We start from the raw sequence: 25,171 nt of genomic DNA, 5'->3' as shown, positions 1-25,171 counted from the left end.
TCCCTATAGTATGAATCCCTGGTCCAATCTCCTCATCCCACGAAAGGAGGGGGGTCATGTGTCTTCCCCTAGCAATTGTTAGACTAAAATTGTCAATTTTCTTTGTAAAGTACATATCTTATAACCACACACCTATATATTATTGCATCATGTATAACCGAGTTATTGTAATAACTTATTACTTATGTTATTTTTGTCGTAAAGAGGGAAGTGTGTAACATGTTTTTAACTAACAAATTTAGATTTTAACATTTAACCGAAATCCATCATTATTGCAAAATGCATTTCAATGCTGCAAATTCAAAACCTAACGTTCTCACAGAACATAAGTCAAGCTTCCTGTAACAAACGCCACTCACACAGAATCTAGCTCAACACATCTGTATTTCTAAAGCGACATAACTATGAAACCGGTATAGCTTTTCCCTTGAGTCTTACGATAGCTGTTATTGATGAAAAGGCTCTACCGGTATATTAAGAAGAAAGCGGGAAATTGAAAAGGACAGGCATTCGAAATTTGACTAGCAAAACGAACGGACTGAATTTTAGAACAAGAAGGTAAAATTCACGACTGGGGAATGTCGCTCTTCTGACACCGGTCGCACTAAATTATATTGATTAGAGATATTTTTCAATTCCCGAATAGCAAATTTGAAACTTTGATTTAAATAAAAAATGATTCATTCTATTTAATTCGTTTGCTTTTTTTGTAGGAAGTCATACCCCTAGACTAGACAGCCAGAAGCCTAAATTATCCTTTTTTAATTAGAGACTTAGAGTCTCTCAATATTTTATTTTTATTAACAAAATTTACGACAACTAGACAGCCAAACCTTAAGCTGGGGTCGTAAGTTAAGCAAAACCCTACAGTTTCTTTTTTTTATTTTCCCTTTATATCTTAAATTTTTCTGAAGGTGTTGCGACCGTGCCAAATTTCTCAACTTAATAACTTACTTCGGTCACAAGCACGTTTTAACGTTCGCGTTTTGTCGCTTCTACCTTTTTCTCGACCTTTGCTATGTTGACGTGTATTGTTTTTCTGATATGATGGTCAGAAATAAAAAACAACTGAACTGGATCCGTACTATTAATCCAATTATACATTGTATCCAGTAAAACATCCCATGTGGGGGCACCTTGACTTAGATAACCGCATGGTTTTTTCGGTGCCTCCATGGTGTAGTTTCCATATCAAAAAAGCGATTTGTTATATCTCCTGATGTGTACATTGAAAATGAATGTGAATGTGGAGCTATGCCGAAATAAACTTGATTGATTGATGTCTTGGTGCAGATGCCTACCACTTATTTGTGTGAAGAAGGATTTTCCAGTCTTGTTGTTTGTTTGTTCGTTTTATTATCTTTATCCTGCATTGCGGGAAAGCGGACTTGAGCGCTATGCATCGGTGTACGCCTTCTGACGTACACCTGACCCAAGCTGCAGCCGACTGCAATGTCTGTTTCCGGTTGTCTACTCTACTTATGACTGAAATTTGGTACTACCCATTACTCGAAATCGATCACTGGGTAGAGGCAATTATCGTAAAGGTTCTTGCCCAGAGAAACAACAGCAAGTGCGGGTGGCTGGAGTCGAACATGCAGGCTCTCAACTGCGAGCCCAACGCGCTAACCACTCGGCCACGGCTGCTGTTGAGATCAAGTCAAACAAACGAAACTCGATACTTGACATTGATTCTTTAATGCGGGGAGGAATAGAGAAAGAGCTAACACCACGCTATGTCCAACTTGCCGAACAATGCAACAACAAGCTAGCCATTAAATCAACTTCAATTTTGACGTTTTTTGCACTTTTGCATGCGTAGTTTCTTGTGCCCAGTTCAAGACTACTATAAGCACTTTAACAAACAATTAATTAATTATTAGTTCTTTTACTTTTTGTGCACAATTAAACATTGCTATTTGTGAGGTATATGAAGTTATTAAAAATTGAAAAAAGGTGTACCACGGACAAAAAGGTTGAAGAGCACTGCCCTAGGATCAATTTGATGTGGCAGCCTATTCTCTATTTCTTCAATACAGAATATCTGCATTCTTGGTACGCTTTAGCGCATACGCATAGTTATGTGCACCAATCGAAATAATCACTTTCCCGTGTTTTACGACGATCCAAGACCAGAAAAACTGTTTGCGGCCACATTATTAACATATTTTAGTACAGTACGGTACCAAATAATGTTTGAACTTTAAATGCCATAAAAAAGTGACGTCAATGCAATACAAGTTAATTTTACAAAAAAAGTAATTTTCAGAATTACGGAGGTTTTTGGACCAAAAATTCAATTTTTTTTAGAGGTCTTAGAATGTCCTGTTGTATCCTAAAATCAGAGCTAAAGTTGGATTTGAAATTAACCCCTATCGCTATTTATAGTAACTTACATAACTATTTTTAAATTTTGTGACAGTTTCAGTACGAAAATCGAAGAAGTAAATTTTGAAAATACTTGCGACCCAAGACATGGTTTGTTTTATCCATTTCCGACTTAATCCTCACACATGACGAGTATCGTTGCTTCGAGAACGTCATAAGGAGCCATAACCGCGCATTTTATTTGGATTGAATTCAATTGTAGATTTTTTTAAAGTTTGCACTACGCCAGCTGTTTTAATGATGTCGACGTTCACGTGGCAAGCTTAAACTTTCCTTCACGCTTTTTCATTTCAGTTAACAGCCGATCGCGAACGTTGTATTGATTCGCGTATGCACGTGATGAATCAGAATTAATAAGATTTGATTGGCTTACTAAATTTTCGTAATCAACACGAGCTCGAAATTTGGTTCGGCAATGTTGTTGCCGACCCAGTTCATATTTTCTTCGACTACTTCGGCATTTACCTCGGCAATTTCCGACAACAAATTCGAAGGTTGCTGAAAACAATGTCATGAGTACGAAAAGCAAAAAAATGAATTTATTTCTGACAAAGTAAGCCGACTCAAGTTAATCACATGCATGTGTTGCTTTAAAGCAGGGGTCACCAACTGGCGGCCCGCGGGCGTTGTTCGACTAATTTTGTTGCTGCGGTATTCTAAGATAAATATTAACAACATGTAACGCTGGATACTGGGTACGTAATGCGCTCTTTTCTAGTATTATATAAGAGTCCACCTACCTAATATTTTATTAGTGCGGCCCGCCACAGCTCTTCATAGTGCCAAAGTGGCCCGCATGCAAAAAAGATTGGTGACCCCTGCTTTAAAGAATTGAAATCCACGTTGCAAAATTATTCCGTCATAACAGTAAAACATGAATAACTATCTATTCTTCCTGTAATGTTACAATGCATCATATATGCGACAGTTCACCGATATCAGTCGTAACACGAACATGAAAGTCGTTCAAAAAGCCAACGGCAACAACATTAAACAAGTAACTGGTGCTCACATAACGTGAAAGTAACGTTATATAACGCTATTAGCTTAACGTTAGTAAGCCAGAATGTCGCAACAACGTCTATAGCCACGTGGTATTAATGAGCTGTTTAGGAAAGCAACTGAAGGTTGACCCACTCATAAAGCAAACGTCATTGACCTGGACACGAAAATCCACCATCAGTGTAATGGCCTTCTTTTTCTTTAAGAAGTCATGGCCACCTAAGTCATGGCCATCTTCAGGTGGCCATGGAAGAAGTGTAATGGTGTTGGCAAATGTAAGTTCAGTTTGTCATGCTGATCATCACAAAACGATACATGTCATCATAGAAGAGTTCTAGTAAAAGGTAGATGCGACAAAACGCGAGCAATAAGACTTTTGTCGCATCCACCACCATTGGACAAAAGTCTCATTGCTCGAGTGATGATGATACGTACCGTTGATGCTGTAATGATCAGAATGACAAACTCAACTAAATGCTTTATGTGCTACATACATTTACTAACACCATTACATGATGTGGATTTTGGTCGTTTCAAGGTCAACCAATCAACACAGCGTTCAAATGCAAGAGTTGCCATGTTACTGAAGAGGCGGCGGCGAAAGTTTTATCAATGAATTACATAGGCCAACAAAACAATTTTGGCACAAAAGGTGAGAGTCATTTTAGAGTATTTTAAGGCAAACGAATTCATTTCGAAAATGCACTTAGTTTTTTCGAATTGGCTCTTGCTTTTGAGATATTGGAAAATGGAGGTATTTTTGAAATTGTTGCCCAAAAGCTTTTAATGCAAAGGAATTTATTCTCACACGAGTCAGTTCAATCATAAATAGCTGAAAATCGATTTCGATCAGCTAGTACCTAGATCATCTTCAGTTAAGCTTATTCAAATAGAAAGCTTTTATCAGCAAATTACTCATTTTTAGCCCTGTTCACTATTATGATGTCATAATTGCGTTTGTCTCGTTCAATTGCTGGACAGTAAAGGAAGTTTAAAACACAAGCAAGGGTTGTAAATCTGTACATCACAAAAAACAACCTGAAAATCACATGTTAATTTGTGCAGCCTTGTATTGAAAAGGTAGACATATTGAAATGATACTTTTACAAATGAAACTTTATTCTACAGAATCTATGCCATTGCTTATGTCTATGCTCTGCTGCAAGAATTTTTTTCTGATCTACAAGCTGATAAAATATGCCTTTAACATGTAAATAAAATATGCCTTTAACTCCAATCTAGCCTGGAAAAGACCTGCTCATACGTCGATGATGATCATGTGGGATGCTGTCCTAACGATTCGGATACATTTACTGCAACTGTGATAAGTATATATCACAAAGGAAAGGCGCTTCAGTCTGACTGATTATATTAAAAGAGGTTACTAAGCTTATTACTTTGACATGAAGCTGGGAGATTGAGATAAGTCCTATATTCATCATAAAGTATCAAACATTGTACCAAAGTCCGTTGCTAATATACTTGTCAGTTGTCACAGTTGCAGTAAATATATCTGGATCGTTGAGATAGCATCCTACATGCTGAAGGCATATTTTATCAGCTTATAGATCAGAAAAAAATTCTTGCAGCAAAGAGTTTGTCGTATCCAAGCTTACGCTCGGTGATTGAAGATTTAGTTTAAGTGGACGGAAAAGCAAGGAAGCCAATCTTCGTGACCACCTTCAGGCATGCCTTTAAGTGCCTTACCAAAGACACAGCCACATGCTCTTGAGCGGTGTTGAACCGGCGCCGTTTCGAACGTCGTTCCAGGGCTCTCACCACTCAGCAATGCAGCCGTACAAAGAGTAGACATTAGCAAAGGCTTAGAATAAAACTTTATTTGTAAAAATATCATTTCAATAGGTCTAACTTTTCAATACCAAGCTGCATTAATAAACACATGATTTTCAGGCTATTTTTCTTGTCATGTACAGATTCACAACCATTTTCCTCCACCCTTTCATAAATAACAGTTCATTTCAACCCTTGCTGGTGTCTTGAAGTTTCCTCACTGTCAACCAATTGAACTAGACAAGGTAAATATGACAATATAGTGGTAACCAGGGCTGAACATGAGCAATTTGCTGATTAAAAGCTTTTGAGAAACGATTTCAAAAATACATTCATTGTCGAATATCTCGAAAACTAGAGCCAATTTCTGGAATCAGAGCCCTTGAAATACTCTAAAATGACTCTCACATGCCGTGACTTTTAAGAAAAAAATGTTTTGTTGGTATGGGTTATAGAAGTTTTCGAACCTGACTGATTTTGTTTACTTGTTAAAGAAGGGAATTTACAGTAACCGTTCGTACAGTTGTATCCTAAATGAAGGATCCTGGTATAAATTTTCGTCTTCAATAATATAAAGGAACCAGAACAGAGGTTGAGTGGCATCAGCACCTACTTCATTACTTAGATTGTCTATTGTCAAGAGAGTAACTTACTTATGTTCATTGCAACTTGAAGATACGCACGGTGCTCATTCAATAATAGTCGCATCGAGTTAACGTTAGCGCACTCAAAGGTAGTCAAACTTCGGAGTGTGAAGTCAACTAATCCCCCGATAAGGAATGTCACCTCATTTAAGCAGCGCAAGGCCTGTACGATGTCACGAGCTTTTATTGTATTCTTCGGCACTATAAGGATTCCCGCTTTGAGCGTAGCTACTGCCGAGGCCGTACAGATAGCCGCACTGCTTCGGTAGATCCGTATCACTCTCAAAGAAAGCCTGAAATTACAACGGAGCTGAATGTAACAACAGCAAACATGAGCGATGTCAAAAAATGTGGTTAAATTAAGCTCCTTTTGAAATTGGATAATGTGGCGCAAACGGTTCGTAACCTATTAGTTGAAACTCTGATGCTGGGCGGTGTACAGTACTGGGCCAAATTATTAGCCATTTTTTCGTTTATACTTTTTTTCTTTTTTTCGTTTATAGTTATTAAATGCTCATGAAACGATTACAGCTTTTAATGCGCATTCTATGAACATTTAATAACTATCAGTTTGTGTAGACTTTAGTTTTAAAAATGGCTAATAATTTGGCAAGTACTGTGACTATTCAGAAGTGACATCAGCCCAGAAGTTACTGACAGTTCAGTGGAACCCCTATAAAAGAGGTCTGGCTACGGCTCCAGCACTGTTGAAAGTGAAAGCACAAAACCTCCAACTTTGGAATCATCGGTTAAATACTTTTTATGCCACGTGCCTTACAACAGTAAGGTTTAGTTTGAAAGTGATTTGCAGCAACAAAACGCATTAGCGAGTCAGGCATAGGACATTTTACTCTTTCACAAAGTTACCTTCTTTGCATCACCGCAAAATAATAGAACTGACCTCTCTCATCTTGATAAAAGTGAGTCCAGTGAGGAGACTGTCACTACCAGCCTGGTGTTGGGTTCCCACTCTCTCCACTTCTAATTGCATAGCCACTTCTTGAAGTCCCCCCTACAACAAATGGGGTGGTAACAATGCAAAATCACAGATTAAAAAGAAGAAATCTTTGAGCATTGAAAACATGACAAACTTTATAACTTTCATATGAAAAAAAAACGACAAAAACGTTCTTCTCCTAGAATCGACATAGTGGCCATGGAAAAGTAATGTACAGTTGCAGTTTAGCAGGCCATGGCCCTCAGAAGGGCCATAAGCATTATTCCCTGAAGCAGCATACTGTTCATAATCATGAGACAAATCAATTGCTATAAACAAAGGGGCATCGCTACACAATCGACGAAATGCTTTTAAGTGTCTTGCCAGACATGGCCACATACTCTTGAGCGGTGTCGACTTGGCGTTTTTTGGAACATTTAATTAGGTTTCTCACCACTTGACTATGCAGCAGGCAAAGTTAAGTATGGGTCATTTCATTATAATAGAAACAATGGTTGGCACCACCCAATTTTTTTATTGGCTTAAAACATGCTTCTCACTTTTCTGAGAAGAATGGTGCGAATTTGATGAAAATCAGATAAGCGGTTCTCGAGTTATAAGTGAAATAACCTTTGGCCACTAGGTGGCTTCATAGATAAGGAGCTATAGGAAAACGGCAATATCTCAAGAACCGCTCAACATATTTGGATAATTTTTAACTCTACCCCAATGTTTTATGGGGTGGGCTATCTGTTCATGAACACTAAAACAAGTTTTGGCTACAGCTTTTTGAGATAAAAAGAAACTGACCTCTTGGGGTTACTCACCAATAAAACCATGATGCGTAACTTTAAAAAAAAAGTTAATTGGGTAGAGGAAAGATTGACTAAAAGTTTGGCAAAAACAGAAAAGTGCTAAAGCCTTTAAGTCCTGCAAACTAGTCAAAATTAGATGGATTAAGTGCAACCATATTTCTATTAAAAATGTCTAAGATGACAGCACAATGGTGTGATTAAAAGAAAACAAACATGACTATGACATCACAAAGGAATATTGAACCTCTTCAGGGAACCATCTTTCACTACATTTAAATGTGATTTAGGCTAAAAGTTGGGACTTTAGCACTCCACTGTTTTTGCCAAACTTTTCATCAATCTTTCCTCTACCTAATTATTATTATTTTTTTTTTTGAAAAGTTACGCATCATGGTTTTATTGGTGCGTAACGACAAGAGGTCAATTTCTTTTTATCTTAAAAAGTAGGAGCCAAAACTTGTTTTAGTGTTCATAGACAGATAGCCCACCACATAAAACATTGGGGTAGAGCTAAAAATTATCCAAATATGTTGAGCGGTTCTTGAGATATTGCCGTGTTTCTATTGCTCCTTATCTATGAAGCCACCTAGTGGCTAATGTTATTTCACTTGTAGCTCGAGAGCCGCTTATTTGATTTTCATCAAATTTGCACCATTCTTCTCAAAAAAGTGAGAAGCATGTTTTAAGTCAATAAAAAAATTAGGTGGTGCCAAAATTTGAAAATTTTGTCTGTATTTAAAGAAATGACCTGTATGAGTGTTACAAAGAATTTGACGTTATTTAAAACAAAATTTTGGCTAAAAATATTGATTCCAAACAAAACTACAGTATGACAAAAAGCTGATGCCTAAGTCTGAAACGGATGCGAAGTATTAATATGGTTAGTGGGTTGACAACATTTAAGTGCAGATACTCAGCTGCAAAGCACAATTACAACAGTGAGCCACAAACAATATAGCAGTGGTTCTCAACCTTTTGTCTTGTCGAACCCCTTTTGGTGCTCTCAGAACAATCGCAGACACCAAAACATTGACGAAGTTATTTTATGAACTAGGCCTAAATCTTGGCATACAGAATCAAAAAGCAGGAATCTGTATGTTGATTTAAAGTTTTCCTAAAAATTTTACCAAAATTTATGAAATTTCTGCAACTTTTACCAAAATTTTCTCTTTTTTTCACTTGCAATCAACAATCGTTGTTATGAGTCATCACAAACTGTGAGTGCTAATAGGCTGCTGAAGAGCGTTTGCATTTCATATTGATAAACAATCTGCTGCCTCAAAAGAATTAAGTTGAACAATGAACAATTGAACAATGAACATATAAGTTTATAAAAATGTTAGACTAAAAAAGTATATGTTTGTAAGGAAACTGAACCGTTGTGCAACTCGCTTTGAAATTTCAAACAACGCATCAGGGCATTGCGATGCAATTTGAGAATCAATTTTTTGTGAATTTTTTTATGAGTGAATGTAAAAAAATTTCTTTGCGCCGTGTCGTTTATTTGTACCAGTGTTGATTCTAATTAAAAAGTTCATCATTGTCATACCTTTGTGTAACATTCACCCTTGAATAACAAACTTTTTCTCAGGCTTGCTAGTATTTTCACCTATCCAATATGTCATTACCAATCTTTGCTAGGATATGCTCAATGTTACACAAATGAAACGCTTCAATTCGTACATATGCCACTTGGCCTAACTGCTTTGCCTGTTTTTATTCTGGACATCACTCTCTTTACATAGGCTACTCTACTGTAATTTCTTCCACGGGCTCCATATTTTGCTTTAACTCGAGAGTGTTATCCCACTAGTTCTCTTGACTCGATAACATCTTTTTCATCATCATCATCATAATCCATCATCGGTTTGTTCCCCACTAGTGGGGGTGGCCGATTGTTTCCGCGCAGCAATTGTTTTAATCCCTTTTCTCCATTTCACCCTGTCCCTTGCATCTTCCTCCTTCAGTCCGACTTTTTTAAATTCATCCTTCACTTGTTGTTTCCACGTTCTTCTTGGACGACCGCGTTTCCTCTTCCCATCCACCTTTAGATCTAATGCCTTTCTAAGAAAACTTCCTTCCTCCCTCCTTATCACATGTCCATACCATCTTACTCCATTTGCCCTTGCCAGTTGGTCTATGGTCTCTCTCATCTCTAGCATATCCAACAATTCTTCAGTCCTTTTTTCCCTTCTCGTTTTCACCCCACACATTGCTCTCACCATTGACCTTTCCGTTTTTCTCAGGATTGCCAGTTCACTCTCTCTCAATACCCATGTCTCGCTACCATATAGCATTGCAGGCCGCACACAGCTCCGATATACTTTTCCTTTCATCCTTAGTGAAAATTTTCTGCCATACAACATTTCCCCACATTCCCTGAACTTTGCCCAGCCCAATCTTGCCCTTGTTGTCACCGCTGCTTCACATCCACCACTTCCATTTATCCGATCACCCAGATAACAGAAGTCTGTCACTGTTTCGATGCCATGGCAGAACTCATCATCATGGCCTTCCACTACATTCCTTCCTTTACTGCATTTCCCACAAACAAAACACTTCGCCAATCTTGTTGCGGCTCTCTTGACATTAGCACATCTTGCATGTACCCACTTTCCACATTCCTTGCATTGCATTGAATTTCTCATCACTCTCTTGTCACATATTCCACAGGGATCTACTTTGTTCTCAACAACTGTTCCTTCTGCTCCACTCACCATCACTTTTGTTTTTTCAAGATTCACCTTCATATCCTTGGTTTCAAATGCTTCTTTCCATTTCTCGAACTTTCTCTCCAGTCCCTCCATACTATTACTTGTCAAGACCAGGTCGTCTGCATAAAAAATTTCACTCAATAAGCCCTCCCTCACTCCTTCAGTTACAACGTCAACCACAATAGCAAATATCAGTGGTGACAAAACTGATCCTTGGTGTACACCAACCTTCACAGAAAACTCGTTTGAATAATTTGATCCAACTCTCACTTTTGTTCTTGCATCCTCATACATAGACATCACAGCTCTCACTAATACCTCTGGTATACCTCTTTTCCTCATTGCCCACTCCATCACTTTCCTTGGTACTCTGTCAAATGCCTTTTCTAAGTCGACAAAACACATATATAGTTTTCTCTGCTTCTCTCGGTATTCCTCCTGCATTCTTCTCAATATAAACAGAGCATCCACTGTACCTTTTCCTGGCATAAATCCAAACTGCATATCATTTAATTTCACCAATGTTCTCAACCTCTTTTCTAGTATTCGCTCCACAATTTTCATTCCATGCTCTAGTAGTTTTACACCTCTATATGCACTGCAACTTCTCACTTCAATTATTACATACATACAGCTCGAGAATTTGAAGCGCTTTAACTCGAAACTCTTTGTACCTCGAAGGAGGTTGACTGAAACCTGCAAAACGCCTATCAAATGCACACAAAAAAAATATCCCTACCTCAAGGCTCTAAAACTCGAACCTTTGGTTAACTCAAAGTGTTTTTGGTGGCCCCAAGGAAGGCATATGCAGCTCTCACTATTTCGACATGACTGAAAAACGAAAATAATTTTGAAACATTGCACAACGCTTGATGAAGCTTGGATAACAGTTGAGGTGAAAACAGTGAGCAATTGCTTTAGACATACCAATTTAATATCACTGCAAACATTGAAGTCACAACGGACATACTTGACGAAGATGACATCCCCATTGCTGAGCTCACCGAACGTGCAACAAATGCCAGTGTGATAATTGATGGGACGTACGATGACGCTATGCAATAGCGGATGACAGCATTGTAACCACTACCCCTCTCTGACTGACAACGCTATTCTTGAGGCTACTTAAGGCAGTAAAAAAAACACAAGATAGCTGACACTGCTGCAAGTGATGACGATGGGCTAAAAACCCATACGTATAGCAGGCCTCGAAATTCACGGCAGACACGGCGGTCATGTCCGCCGTCACAGCATGTGATGTCCGCGGGAAGTACCATCTAGATCGGTCATATTTGTCCGCCGAGAAAGAACACAGGAACTAGCGATACAAATCGTCATTGCATACCACGAACAATTGTTGCGAGAATATAATTTCCCTCGCATTCTAGCACGCATCTAGAAAATGTGAATATTGTATCGTAACCCTTAGTTTCCATTCAATCAGGAAAACTTTCGATTTTTACGTTGCTTCAACGATTGATGACATTGAATCAGCGTAACAAAGGTGAATTCTTCGCCAAGAATCGATGGGAGTACGGTACTTCCTAGTTCACGTCTTACGTCACAATCTCTGGCTTTGATCTCCGAGTAATATTGACAAGGCAAGGTTGGTTACAAAATTTTTTAAGCTTTGATATTACAGTAAGAAAGAAAAGGCCTAGGGAAAATTCACTTTCGCTCACATGACACGCAAAAATAATAAACTTAAATAAAAAGCCTAGTGAAACTTTGCACAGCAGAAAATAGTAGCGTTAGTGTAGAAGTTTTCCGATTCGTGCCCAGAGCATTGTGACGCAAGAAGCCACACGACGCTTTAGGGCGCTTTGGGCTCTTCAAGCGCAGGTCGTTGGTCTGATAAAAGCCTTTCAGAGTGACTTCACTGCAATTTTAACAAGCCTTCTAAACCGTAGCTATAGTTCTCAAATGGTGAAGAATTATCAAGATAAAGTGATTAAGCATGACGATCGACGCTAAAACTGGTGTGTCCGCCGTGAGACTTAATTTGTCCGCCGAGATAGCTGCTCAGACCGGACACGTTCGTCCGCCGTCAACAAAAACGAATTTCGAGGCCTGGTATAGCAACAAAAAGGCGTGATCAGTATCGTACATGGGAATACAAAACTTTTAGCAAATTTATGCAAGAAGATTCTGCTGAAGCGAAAGAACTTGAACACTGCAATGCTTGAAGAAAGTGAAGGCACTGAGACAAACTGCTGCTGACATTTGCGTATGTAAGTCTATCATATATACTGTAGGAGTGTACGATATGGTACTTGTTGTTGCGTCATTGTAACATGTTTTAAGCAAACTCTGGATCAACTCAAAGTAATTTGGTCGGTCTCTTCAACTTCGAGTGAACGAATTTTGACTGTATACTGTACAGTGTACAACTGTACCTGTATATACAATATACAATTATACATATATAATTTTTAAACTTAAAAAAAAAAGTTTCTGAAAGGGGAACTAAGCTAGAGCTGTGTACTGAGATAATAGAGGTAAATCAATTGAAAATGGAAACTTGATGAGCTCTACACCAAGCTGCTAAAACAAAAGTATGTATTTGTTTTCCATTAAAAGTCATAGCATAAAACAAACTTTATTACATTTCCTAGTTCCATACCTAAGAAATGCTAAGCAGTATTTTAGATGCCTTAAGTTACATTAGGGGCTGTTCATAAAAGATCTGCACTTCTGCAGCCAAGGGGAGGTTGCAAATTTTTGTGGACAAGGGGGAAAGGGTAGTTCTTGGGATGCGGGCATCCTTTTAACAGTACAAACAACAAAAATATTTTAAATGTATCAAGATGAGAATATTGTTTACACAAATAAGCGGTGCATAACTGGAGCAGGAATGGAAAATTTGCTTAATGAAAACTAGAAACTGAATAAATGAAAGGATGTCAAATTTATGATAATTGCGCTTTGCTAATGGAAAATAGTAATGTACATTATGGGTTATTCCATGTCCATTGTCCATGGCAGACAAATAAAACCTAACAACCAGACGGCATTTAACATAATAACAAGAAAACAAACTCAAAATTACAAACATTTTCGGCCATACTCATCTTAGCCCTTTTTAAGTCACCAACTGACTGCTGTTCTTCACAAATTGAAATTACAGTTGAACAAACCTATTTACACAGAAATCCTAACGTTTAACCATAGGTTCAAAGCAAATATCTATTATTTACTGTGTTAATTTTTACATTGCGATTCCTGCAACAAAACAAATTAATGCTGCCAAAACATCGTTACACTTTTTAACCAGAATTAAGGACATAAATATAAAGTAAGTATGTCGTTTGAAAGTTTTATCTTGCTACGTCATGCTGAAGTCTCACTTTCAAAGTTTTGCAGCTCTTCATCAGGTATTTGACGTCATAAATATTTGGGAAAAATAATTTGAGTAACTCGAAGAATGTGTTTTCGTCGGTTGGGAGGTTATTGTTTGTCAGCAACTTCAATAAATAGCCGAAGTCATAGCCACTGAAACATAAAGAATATTTAACAGGATGAACATAAAATGTTTAAACTACAGTTTATAGTACAGTTGATCCTTGAAGACCAACTCCACTTCCTCGTAGTAAGGATCGAGAAACGCTGGGGCAAAGTCCTAGTAGGCCAACGGAGCTCTGGCACTAGCAATGGCCTGTGCTAGTCAAATCATGGCTCAACATACCTCATGAATATTACAAAGATACTTCAGGCAAGGCAATTGAAGAAGAAGATAGTTATTACATAGAACTTTGCTAAAACCTCAACAGCCTGTTTTACCCTAAAAGGGTCAGAAGGTCTATCATCTATATGGGTCTATCATCAGAAGGTTCTGAAAAATATGCAAAAGCAATAAATCGGTAATATTAGAAAAGATATTAAATACTGTAACTGTAATTCAATCTGTAAAAAAACCCTCTGAATTCCAAAGGGCTCCCTCCATTATCATTGGTTTTCCAATTATGCAAACCTGGTTCGACTCCCGGCATCAGCTGGTTGTTGAAAACGCCGCTCACTTCTACCAAGAGTGTAATAAATTGGATGGGTGTTGTTGCTGAAGTTAAGGCAGCCGAGAGAAAGGAACTAGCCACCTAGGGATGGGCAATTCAGAATACCGAATCCAGAAGGATTCGGATCCTAAACTATCCGAATCCAAAACGGCAATAAAACCGGGTAATAAGATTCGGTTTTAAAGATATACATAAGTCTTGTGCGACCTGTCAGCTGGAGACAGTGAACTGGAAAAAAGTGTGGTTTAATCCCTTTTTTCTTTGCACTGACACCATCCGCAGTTCCGCACTTTCAAAAACATTGTGCACGCGTTGTGCGCGCACGGCTCATGCAACTCTACGTTACTCGCTCGCACGAGCAACCAAAGAAACTAAGCGCGCAATTTTCTTCACGCTTTGTTTACAATATGCACAATCGTGCAATGCTTTTTTTCAATCCACGTGCGTATGCGACTCTGCGATAGTTTGACTGGTGGGCGTAACAACATTGAGCAGATGCCCCTTGCTAAAGGAGTTGGCTCTGAAACACCTCAGCATCTTTCGAGCGATTCTTTTCGACTGCGGCTTGACGGAAGCTAAGCTGCGCTCCCGTTCAGCGTTGCCAGATGGGGAAATAGAATATCAAATTAAAAAATTCTGGTGAAATTTAGAGGTCTTTATTGCCAAGCTTTTTGACCTTGGAACCAGATAACTTTTTGGTGAAATCTGGTGAAATTTTTCCTACTCAATTTTTTTCAAGAAAGTTTTTTCAATTTTTTTAAACTTTTTAGCAAATAATCCCTGCTCGTATAGAAAACGTTTTGCAAGAGCTCTGCATATGGATGATGGCAGTGTCTTAAGTCTTAAAAACTATTTGTATTTAAGCGAAATTGCTTTATTTAGGGTCAGGGCCGTAGCCAGACCGCAGAGCAAGGGGGGGGGAAATTTTTTTTAGGGGGGGCCGACAATTTTTTTTGGGCAAAATCATTATAATTGCTGTTGCTCGATGATGTTGCTCGAGAATGTTGGGATTTTGCCAGGGAGGGGGGGGCGGAATTTTTTCCGGGCGGGGGCGATGCCCTCCCTGGCCCTCAGCTGGCTACGGGTTTGTTTAGGGTGTTTTAAATATCTGATGAAATTTTAGTTACTTTTTGTTGCCAAGCGGCTTCCATCATCTGGCAACACTGCTCCCATTTGGCTGGAAGTCATTTAGAATGCCTTAATGTGTTGCATTGCAACAAACATTTACTTTGATTGTGTAGCTTTTGTGTCTGAAATTTTTTACTTTTTGTGTTGCTGAAGCCTGGAAGTTAATAGGATTCAGTATTCTGGATTCGATTCTGGATTCGGTTTAGTATTCTGGAATAATTCTAGAATAGTGAATTATTCTGAATTGCCCATCCCTATAGCCACCCTACTCTTCTTAGTGGTGATGACTTCAAGTACAATGAGAACCTTATCGTCTCATACCCGACACAAAAATCAAGTATGGGACCACTTCTACCTTACCCTCCAGGCCTCCATTAGACACGGTACACGACAAGTGGGCGAGACAAAGTGGGCGATACCCACTTGGGCGAGACCAGGTGGGCGACGAGACAAGTGGGCGACGGACCAGGTGGGCGACGGACCAGGTGGGCGACGAGCCAAGTGGGCGACGGACCAAGTGGGCGACGAGCCAAGTGGGCGACGGCCAAAGTGGGCGACAAAATCGAAAGTTTAGCCGTTCGGAAAAAATATGACTTTTAATTTTTACTTTAAAATACAATGGTTGATTTGTGGAAGGGAGGCAATGAGACTTCTCACGCTGAGTTTCACGAAGCATGAGAAGCAACATTTTCATTATTTTTTGTGTAATAGCGCTTTGCATTGTGACATCATCTTGTCACATTATTTTGCAATTTGCGGCATCAGGGTTTATCGTGAAGCTTAAGAGAAACCTCTCACAAAAGAGACAAACAAATGGCCAAAGAGTGGTTGAAGTCAGTTATGAACATTCCCTAACCGTTATCAAAGCTTGTCAGTATAAAATATGACTTTTAATTTTTACTTTAAAATACAATGGTTGATTTGTGGAAGGGAAGCAATGAGAGTTCTCACGCTGAGTTTCACGAAGCATTGGAAGCAACATTTTCATTATTTTTTGTAGTCTAGCATAGTCTAGTAATAGCGCTTGCTGTTTGATGTTAATTTGCATTGTGACATCATCTTGACACATTATTTTGCAACACACAGTCCAGTCTCTGAATATTATAAACACTTGCAGTAGCCTAGTAGGTCACTAGGTCAGCCAGTGGTGAGATCGTAACTACTAAGTAGCTAGTTTGGTAGGTACATGCATTAGACATTTGAATGTTTGTAGTGATTTTCAAGCGAAACAGAAGTTTTTGTTAGTTGTTCGAGTGTGTTATTGTTTAAAATACATGTAAAAACTTACATACGAATCATTAACTACGGAGATTAGCATAAATTTGATGCTCTAAAAATAATCCATTAAAATAAAATTTTTGACAGAATATCTAAAACTAAAGTCATATTTTTCAATTTTTAGGTCATAAACAAAATGGCCCTAGTAGCCTAATGACTGTCAGTCACAATGTGTTCTGTAAACTGCTGATGCGGCTACGCAGCGTCTAGACTAGAGCATACAAATTAAAGTTTTATTGGTACTTTCACATATACAACATTGTAAATGTAAGTTAATGGCAAGTCTCTATGAGACATTGGATTTTCCGCGCACATACGATTTATAGCGTCAAGAACACTCATTGTGCGCTGTTTTTTTTTCGGTCATTGACCGATTTTTTAAAAAAATGTCCGAAAAAAATATAGCCAATTCGGTCAAAATGTGCAAACAAATATATAGTCAATTCGGCCAAGTGTTGCAAGGTTGAGTTTCGCTGATGAACGTTGAAAAAATGTTTGTCTGTTCCAACTTTTCTCAGGTAAAACACGACAACGTTTCTCAGCGAAACTTAATGTTGTAGCGAGTCAGGAAGTGCAAATTTTGGTTTGTATCAGCTACTTGAAAGGAAATATTTTCATCAGAAAAAATGACCGAAATAAATAAAAAATGACCGAATTTTTACAAGTAATTTCGGAAAAATGACCGAAAAGTCTCAGTGAAAAAAAAAAACAGATTGCCCGTGCTTTGTTGGTGGCTGTAGCGTTTTCATCAGCGTCGATGGTGACCGGAAGTTTTTGCAACATACTCCATCGATAAGGATGTTTGAAATTCTTGATGATACCTTGGTGTAAATGATGGACAGAAGAAGTTGTGTTTGCTGGAAATAAAACACAACTTCTACTTGCTGAAGGTGAGTTTTGTCGATGTTGTTGTTACAATGGTTGTTCAAGAGCTTTTCCCGTGCCTTCCATATCCGTGAAATTTGCGCCTGTGCCACATCAAATTTTGCTGCAACAACTCTCTGCGGCGTTTCCCTCTCTAACTCTTTGATTACAATTAGGCTACTCTTACTACCACTCTTTGACCTTTCGTTTGTTTCTTTTCTGAGGGGTTTCTCTTAAGCTTCACGATAAACCGTGACGCCGCAAATTGCAAAATAATGTGTCAAGATGATGTCACAATGCAAATTAACATCAAACAGCAAGCGCTATTACTAGACTACAAAAAATAATAAAAATGTTGCTTCCAATGCTTTGTGAAACTCAGCGTGAGAACTCTCATTGCCTCCCTTCCACAAATCAACCATTGTATTTTAAATTAAAAATTATATTTTATACTGACAAGCTTTGATTAACGGTTAGGGAACGTTCATAACTGACTTCAACCACTCTTTGGCCATTCGTTTGTCTCTTTTGTGAGGGGTTTCTCTTAAGCTTCACGATAAACCCTGACGCCGCAAATTGCAAATAATGTGTCAAGATGATGTCACAATGCAAATTAACATCACACAGCAAGCGCTATTAGTATTACTAGGCTACAAAAAATCATGAAAATGTTGCTTCCAATGCTTCGTGAAACTCAGCGTGAGAACTCTCATTGCCTCCCTTCCACAAATCAATCATTGTATTTTAAAATTAAATTAAAAGTCATATTTTTTCCGAACGGCTAAACTTTCGATTCCGTCGCCCACTTTGGCCGTCGCCCACTTGGCTCGTGGCCCACTTGGTCCGTCGCCCACTTGGCTCGTCGCCCACTTGACTCGTCGCCCACCTGGTCCGTCGCCCACTTGTCTCGTTGCCCACCTGGTCTCGCCCAAGTGGGTATCGCCCACTTTGTCTCGCCCAGTTGTCGTGTACCGCATTAGACACCACAAAAGCCTCAATTAAGACGTCCAAAAAGAAACCAAGCAGATTGATAACAACATTTGTGACATCATAGAGAGGCAAAATGCAATAAAATTAAGGTAACCTGTAGAAATCAAATTAAATTTATGTTATTTTGAAGTATATTTTTGTATATAGTTTAAATTTGTTGCAATGATGACATTTACCCACCATTCTTGACGACTTCAATGAAAGAGTCGGACAAGAATCTGAGATATGCAAAATTGCAAAAGGCTATTAGGGGGACATGATATTGGTAAATCCAGTCTTCAAAATTAGCATATTTTTACTTCAGCAACGTTGCCGAGGCCAAACGGCAAAAGTTGGAATTGCCTCGGCAATTGCTGTGAACGTTTATTGCAAAAAAATTGTACCAAAACATGTAAAACGAGAAGCAAAAAATATGCTCGAGTAGTCTATCACGATCGCACTGTTTGATTTGTTGTGATATAATAATACCAAAAGTAGCAATAAAGCAAGCAACGCGATACGCCAGCTGTTACGGCAATTCACCTTAAATAAGTCACGGGGAGGGGGGAACAAAGTTAATTTTGGGTTGATTCAACGCTCGAGTCAGCACAAATCGATTTAATTTTCCCAGCGGGGTATATTGCGTAACACAATGCCCAATGAAAAATTTACGTTTGTTTCACTTTAATTCGACATCTAGCGACGTTCAATTATCATAAAATAACGTTAATTGCTAAACCAGGTACCGGTAACAAATTAATAGCTCCCCGCGAAAGGATTGCGTCGATTTACGTATACACCAACATAATTTCGACAGTATTGGGATTCTGCAAGCAACACAAAGTTTGTTTGATAAAGAACTAGTTGTCAGAATCATCGGAGGGTGAGGTTGTCACGTCATCAATGGAATCAGACACATCAAGAGGTTCATCGCTTAGTTGTAAATCTACACTGTCTTCGCCGTTCGTAATGAAGCGTCCACGTTTTTCTGCATTCGTGCTTTGACACCCATCTACACGCCTCTTTCGCAGAGCTCCATCAGGGTGTTGATTAAGGATCAAATCAATTTTGTTTGTCGTATCCAGGTTTACACCTGGTGGTTGAAGATTTAGATTAAGTGGACGGGAAGGCAAGGAAGCCAATCTTCATGTCCACCTTCAGTCCTTCAGGCATGCCTTTAAGTGTCTTGCCAAAGACACAGTCGCATGCTCATGAGCGGTGTCGAACCGGCGCCCTTTCGATTGCCGTTCCAGTGCTCTCACCACTCGGCTATGCAACCGACATCAAATCAATGGCTGTGGCATAACGACTGGGAGAAATGTCTAACCGCAACCCCAACGTTACAACCGCTCGTGTGGCCTCGGCATTTTTATTGCCAACTCTAATGCGCCGTTCATGCATCTGCGTCGGCAATCACCTCGGCAATTGCCAAAGCTAATTTCGAAGACAGTAATCCAATGATAATGGATGTTGTTTGTTATGGGAGTTCTGTGCTGAACACCAACTCACCATAACAATGACTTTGTTCCAGCAGAAAGACAGGATAAAGACAACTTGGATCCACACTGCCATCTCATTGACTACTTCCTTGTGTGTCAATGTGATCATAGGGATGTTTTACACCGGAATGGCCCGTTTCGGTGAGTCCAATCCCTTAACGGCGGATTTTTTCAATTTTTTTTTTTAATTATCGGGTACCGTAGCCTAATTATCATTGCCGTTTTAAGGTTAGGGGTTAGGAGTTATGGTTAGGGGTTAGAGGTTAGGAACTCACCGAATCGGACTCACCGAATAGTAGCAGACCCGTTTTACACACACGTGTAATGCCTAGTGCAGAATGTTACACTGATCACTGTCTAGTTCGCTGTAAACCAAAGCTCCATCTCAAGAAAACTTCCCAAGAAAAAAATACAACATTAGCAGGTTGCAATCAACTATATTAAATGCAAAATTTCAAGAGAGTTTGCAATCAAAGTTTGCAGAACCCAAACTTCCTCTCACTTTATCATCTCCTGACCACTTTTGGAAACATTTAAAGACAGGTGTGCAATGTGCATTTGTGCAACAGTCATATTATGAATAAATACTTGGATTTACCTCTAAAAAGAACCAAGACTGGTTTGACAAAAACAATCACTTCATCAAAATGTTATTAACAAAGAAAAGATCTGCATACCTAGCACATTTATTCAAACCAACTTGCTCCATAAAGGAAGCAACCTTCTGCTCATGGTGTGGCAAACTTCAAAGCAAACACAAAAAAATAAAAAATATTTGGTGGACAAACTAGGCAAAGAAAATAGAACTGTCAGCTAACACTGGAAACATCAAACAGTTCTACACCATGTTAAAATTTGTACATGGCCCATCTAGCCAAACCCTCAGCTCTTTGTGTAGTTCCGATGGTCACCCCTGATAACAGATAAAACATCCATTCTGAATTGATGGTCAGAACACTTCCAATCCCTGTTTAATACCGATCGCATAGTTTGAGGACACAGTTATCTGTCGTATTCTAATTAGAACTGAGCTGGACAATGTCATCACGTTAGACGAAACAATCAAAGCAAACAACATGGCAATGATCTACTGTATTTGCATGTTTTAACATATCAAATGGTGTTTAGCACCAATATTATTTTTAGCATCTTCTTAACTCCAATGCTCCAAGAAGCTTTTAAACGTCTTTCAAATGAGAATGGCATCTACATACACTACCGTACTGATGGCTCTCTGTTCGACCTTCGGCGTCTTAGAGCATGTACAAAAACACAACATCCATGAATTGCTGTTAGCTGATGATGCAGTCTTGCTTGCACACACAGAAGACACACTGCAACGATTAACTTCTTGTTTTGCAGAAGCTGCCAAAATGTTCGAGTTATTGATTAGCCTAAAAAAGACGGAAGAACTACATGAGCTTGCACCTCAGGAAGTATTCTTCCATCCTCAATTCCTCACGTCTTTGTCGACCAATCGGAGCTCAATGTACCGGTAGTGAAGCAGTTTCCATACCTAGGATGCACCATATCTTCAGATGCCAAGATTGATATGGAAATAGAGTGCAGAGTGGCCAAAGCAAACTCTGCCTTCAGAACTTGGAACAGTCATGACGTAGAAAAGGAAACAAAAGCGACGGTATATGAGGCAGTCGTTTTAACATCTCTCCTCTATGGATCAGAATGCTGGGTAATATATTGCCAGCATGCATGACTCCTGAAACGTTTTACCAGCGTTGCCTCAAATTTATTCTGAACATTCACTGGAGCAAACATGTCCCAGACACTGAAGTCCTTCAACAGGCATCGATCTCTCGCATTGAATTATGTCTTTTAAAAGGCTACGTTGGGTCAACCAAGTTTCAAAGATGGACAGTCACAGACTACCCAGTCCCACAAGATCACCTTATAAAGAGAGCTTTCTACAAGCCACTGCAATGTTGGTGCACGTAGGAAGCACTTTAAAGACACTCTAAAAAACACTGAAATTATGCAACTTAAACATTCAACATTGGATTAACCTTGCAGAAGGTAGAGATGCGCGGAGGCTCGCTAAGCATGAGACCGTCTCCAAGTATGAAGAACACATATCACCAGCCAAGAGTAAAAGTGTCACAATTGACAAAAATATCGGAATTTGCCCATCACCAGTCACCACCAGCCAGTTACGCATTGGACTTTTTAATCATAGGATTGCTTGCAAATGACATGATTTTTCAACTGCGTTCCGACTTCCGAAGTACTGCCATATCCACCAGCAACACTGTACAATACTTGTTGTTGCGTCATTGCAACGTGTGTTTTTAGAACTACGCATAAATCGAAGCAATTTGGTCGGTCTCTTTAACTTTGAGTTAACAAACTTTGACTGTATTTAAAAAAACATTTGAGGGGGCAATGACTCTCCTAAGCCCCCCCCCCAGTGGTTACGTCCCTTATCTAAGATATTTCATCCCAAGTGTGGCTAAGTTTCATCTCAAGTTAAAGTAAATATGTTTGCAAATTAAATGTCCTCAAGTGTGTTTTTTTTTACTACTGTACAGTGTACATAAATGCAAAAAACAACATAATACACTCAAAATTAGGCATGATATGAATATTTGATCCCCGGGTGAGATTTTTTGAAACAACGTTAAAACAAGGGTGAATCTTTTGTTTTGAAACAAAAGTTCACTGAATGATACCAGAATGTGAGGTTGTGATGTCATACAAGATGTTATATATACTGTCAGTGACCCTAGTGTTCATGTCAAAATTTCATTTTAAAACTGTCACGATTTCTTTCTATCTCTTACCAGGAAAGAGACTTGGAAAGGTTCAATAACGTAGTTTAATGGGATATAACCGAATAGCAGTCAATCAAATGGTCAGAAAGTTCTACTAATAAAATGATAAGGAAAATTCTTGAAGAACTTTAAGTCTTTAACGAATGGCTCAACACAGCTTCTCATGTAACTCTAATTTCGATCACAATTTATATAACCACCAATTCTCATCTACTCGTATTCAATTACTTCAACTCTCAATCGGCAATAATCTCTGCATCTATTACCCACTACCACAACAACAACAATCTGCAACTCATAATAATCATAATAAATCATTTACGCAAATTACACCACTATTTATAGCAGGTTGTTTGGTCTAGTAACTTCGAGAAGGTTACGTAATGTGACAGAACTCATTGTTCTGTTAAGTTGTACTACACATAAAGCAAGTTAAAGAAGCAAGTTTGCACGTAGCAGTAGAATGTTCTTGAAATACGTCACATAATAAAGATTTCGCAATCAGGGGTTACTACAGGACAGTATATAACCGATAATAACATATCGCTCAAGAATTCCACAATCAAAACAGCACGTTCGGTAAAGATACAAAGCAGCCCGTCACGAGACCTCGCACATTGATTGTGTCAAAAACAAAATAGCAACATCCATAAAATTATTAACCATCAGCAACTGCATTATACCTGTGGAATGAGACCCATTTCACATTTTCCATCAACACAACTCCAGATGTCATGAGTAACTCCGCAAAGTACAAGGGTTCAATTCCATCGGTTTCATGTTCACGAAACTTAATGCCGGAACTTTGTAGAAGATCAATGGAGTCTTGAGCATACATGTCCTCACTAGTGTTGAAAATAAATAATAATATTGCATACAAGTACCAGTAGTCAAAAACTACAGTAATTAAGTGCGGTGATGATGATGAACGAACCAATTTAAAACAGTTTTGTTTGGGAAAAAACATTTGTTACCATGATACAGCCATGATAGCCTACTAGAGATGTACCGATACCACTATTTTGGCCGATACCAATATCACTTTTTTAGGCCGATACCGATATTTTGGCCGATACTTTAATGTTACAAAAAGAAGCAATTTTGGTATTTGCAAGTAGGCTAATTATACCAAATGCTAAGTTTTACCTTATTTGCATAAAACTATTAAAAAAAGCTTTGAATTGGCATAATATGCCAACTCAAAGCTTTTTTTATTAGTTTTATGCAAATAAGGTTAAATTTAAAGCACAAGAGCACAAGATCAAAAGTAAAACTACAAGATTTTGTGCTAAAACACAAGCCGTGGCATCAGTGCCGGATTAACCAAGTGCGGGCCTGTAGCAGATTGATTTGGTGTACAGATAATGACTGGGAAGTAATTGAATATTTTATAGATTTGATATTTTGTGATTATAGTGTAGCCGCTCATGCCCCATCGTGTTTCGCAGATAGGCTAGTTTTAATCAACTTTAATTTTGAAAATGATCTCTCTCTAGTACAATTAGTTACCATCATACATAGATAAATGCATAACAAATTGTCAATGTTAGGAAACGTGGTGTCAATATTGTTTTCTTTAATCGAAGTGAAATAGTTGAGTTCTGGAGAGGAGCAATCAATAGCAATGTGCTTTACGAATTGGTGTATGCCTTGATACGTTGCTCCAGCGCAGATTGTAGGCTGTCCAATACCGCAAGGAAAACTTCCACCGGGAATCTGTCTTTGGTTGATATCCATTGCATCTGAAACTGAACGGCCACTGCCTACATTCTCATCGTGCGTTCGATTTTGGACAATTCTTCTTGTGCTTGTTGGTCGGTAACCTGGCACTTGAGTCAGCTTCTGTGCCTCTGACTCAAACTTAAGCGAATTGTTCTCTGAAACACTATAAGGATCCTGCCAAAGAGGCACACAACGCTGAAGCAATGTTGAGATTTTGCCGCTATGTTTGAAGAGAGGCTTGACTTTTCTGGAAGCAATCGGGTAGCTATTTCAAAAAATCACTAAGATTCCAATTTCGAGCAACTCCATTTTCTCGAGGAGTCCATTTGCCTGCTGTCGACATTCTGCCTTTTGCACTTGGTCATTTGCAAGTTTCTCCAGTGCCTCCTTTTTGAAAAGAAAACGTTCTTTAATTACGTTAATGACATCAGCTCTTCCGGACCATCATGTTTCAGAGAGCTTCTTTAGCACTCCACCACCTGAACACTCCAGAACGGACCACCGGTGTGTTGAAGCAGCAAAGAATAGCCTACATAGATATTTTCAAAGAAGTCAAAGAACTGAATTGTTTCTGGGCACGATTGTGCAGCGCATACACCAACTAAATTCAACGAATGAGCATAG

At 38.8% G+C, this 25,171-nt stretch overlaps 1 protein-coding gene across 1 annotated transcript in view; it reads right to left on the bottom strand.

Moving 5' to 3' along the window:
• Positions 1–2,905: 2,905 nt before the first annotated feature.
• The window catches only part of LOC145772879 (CCR4-NOT transcription complex subunit 7-like), a 65,453-nt gene continuing 43,187 nt past the window's right edge, over positions 2,906–25,171 (bottom strand). The window contains exons 3-6 of the mRNA XM_082584763.1: positions 23,509–23,670; positions 13,639–13,783; positions 6,727–6,837; positions 2,906–6,118 (exon numbers count right to left, since the gene is read on the bottom strand). Of these exons, the coding sequence (XP_082440889.1) occupies positions 5,999–6,118; positions 6,727–6,837; positions 13,639–13,783; positions 23,509–23,670 (538 nt within the window). The 3' untranslated portion in view covers positions 2,906–5,998. The remainder of the gene's footprint in view (positions 6,119–6,726; positions 6,838–13,638; positions 13,784–23,508; positions 23,671–25,171) is intronic.

This window comes from Aplidium turbinatum, chromosome 6 (assembly GCF_918807975.1).
Source record: "Aplidium turbinatum chromosome 6, kaAplTurb1.1, whole genome shotgun sequence".
Classification (NCBI taxonomy): Eukaryota; Metazoa; Chordata; class Ascidiacea; order Aplousobranchia; family Polyclinidae; genus Aplidium; species Aplidium turbinatum.
The sequence above is the reverse complement of the archived record's forward strand: the minus strand, read 5'-3'. Positions and strand labels throughout refer to the sequence as shown.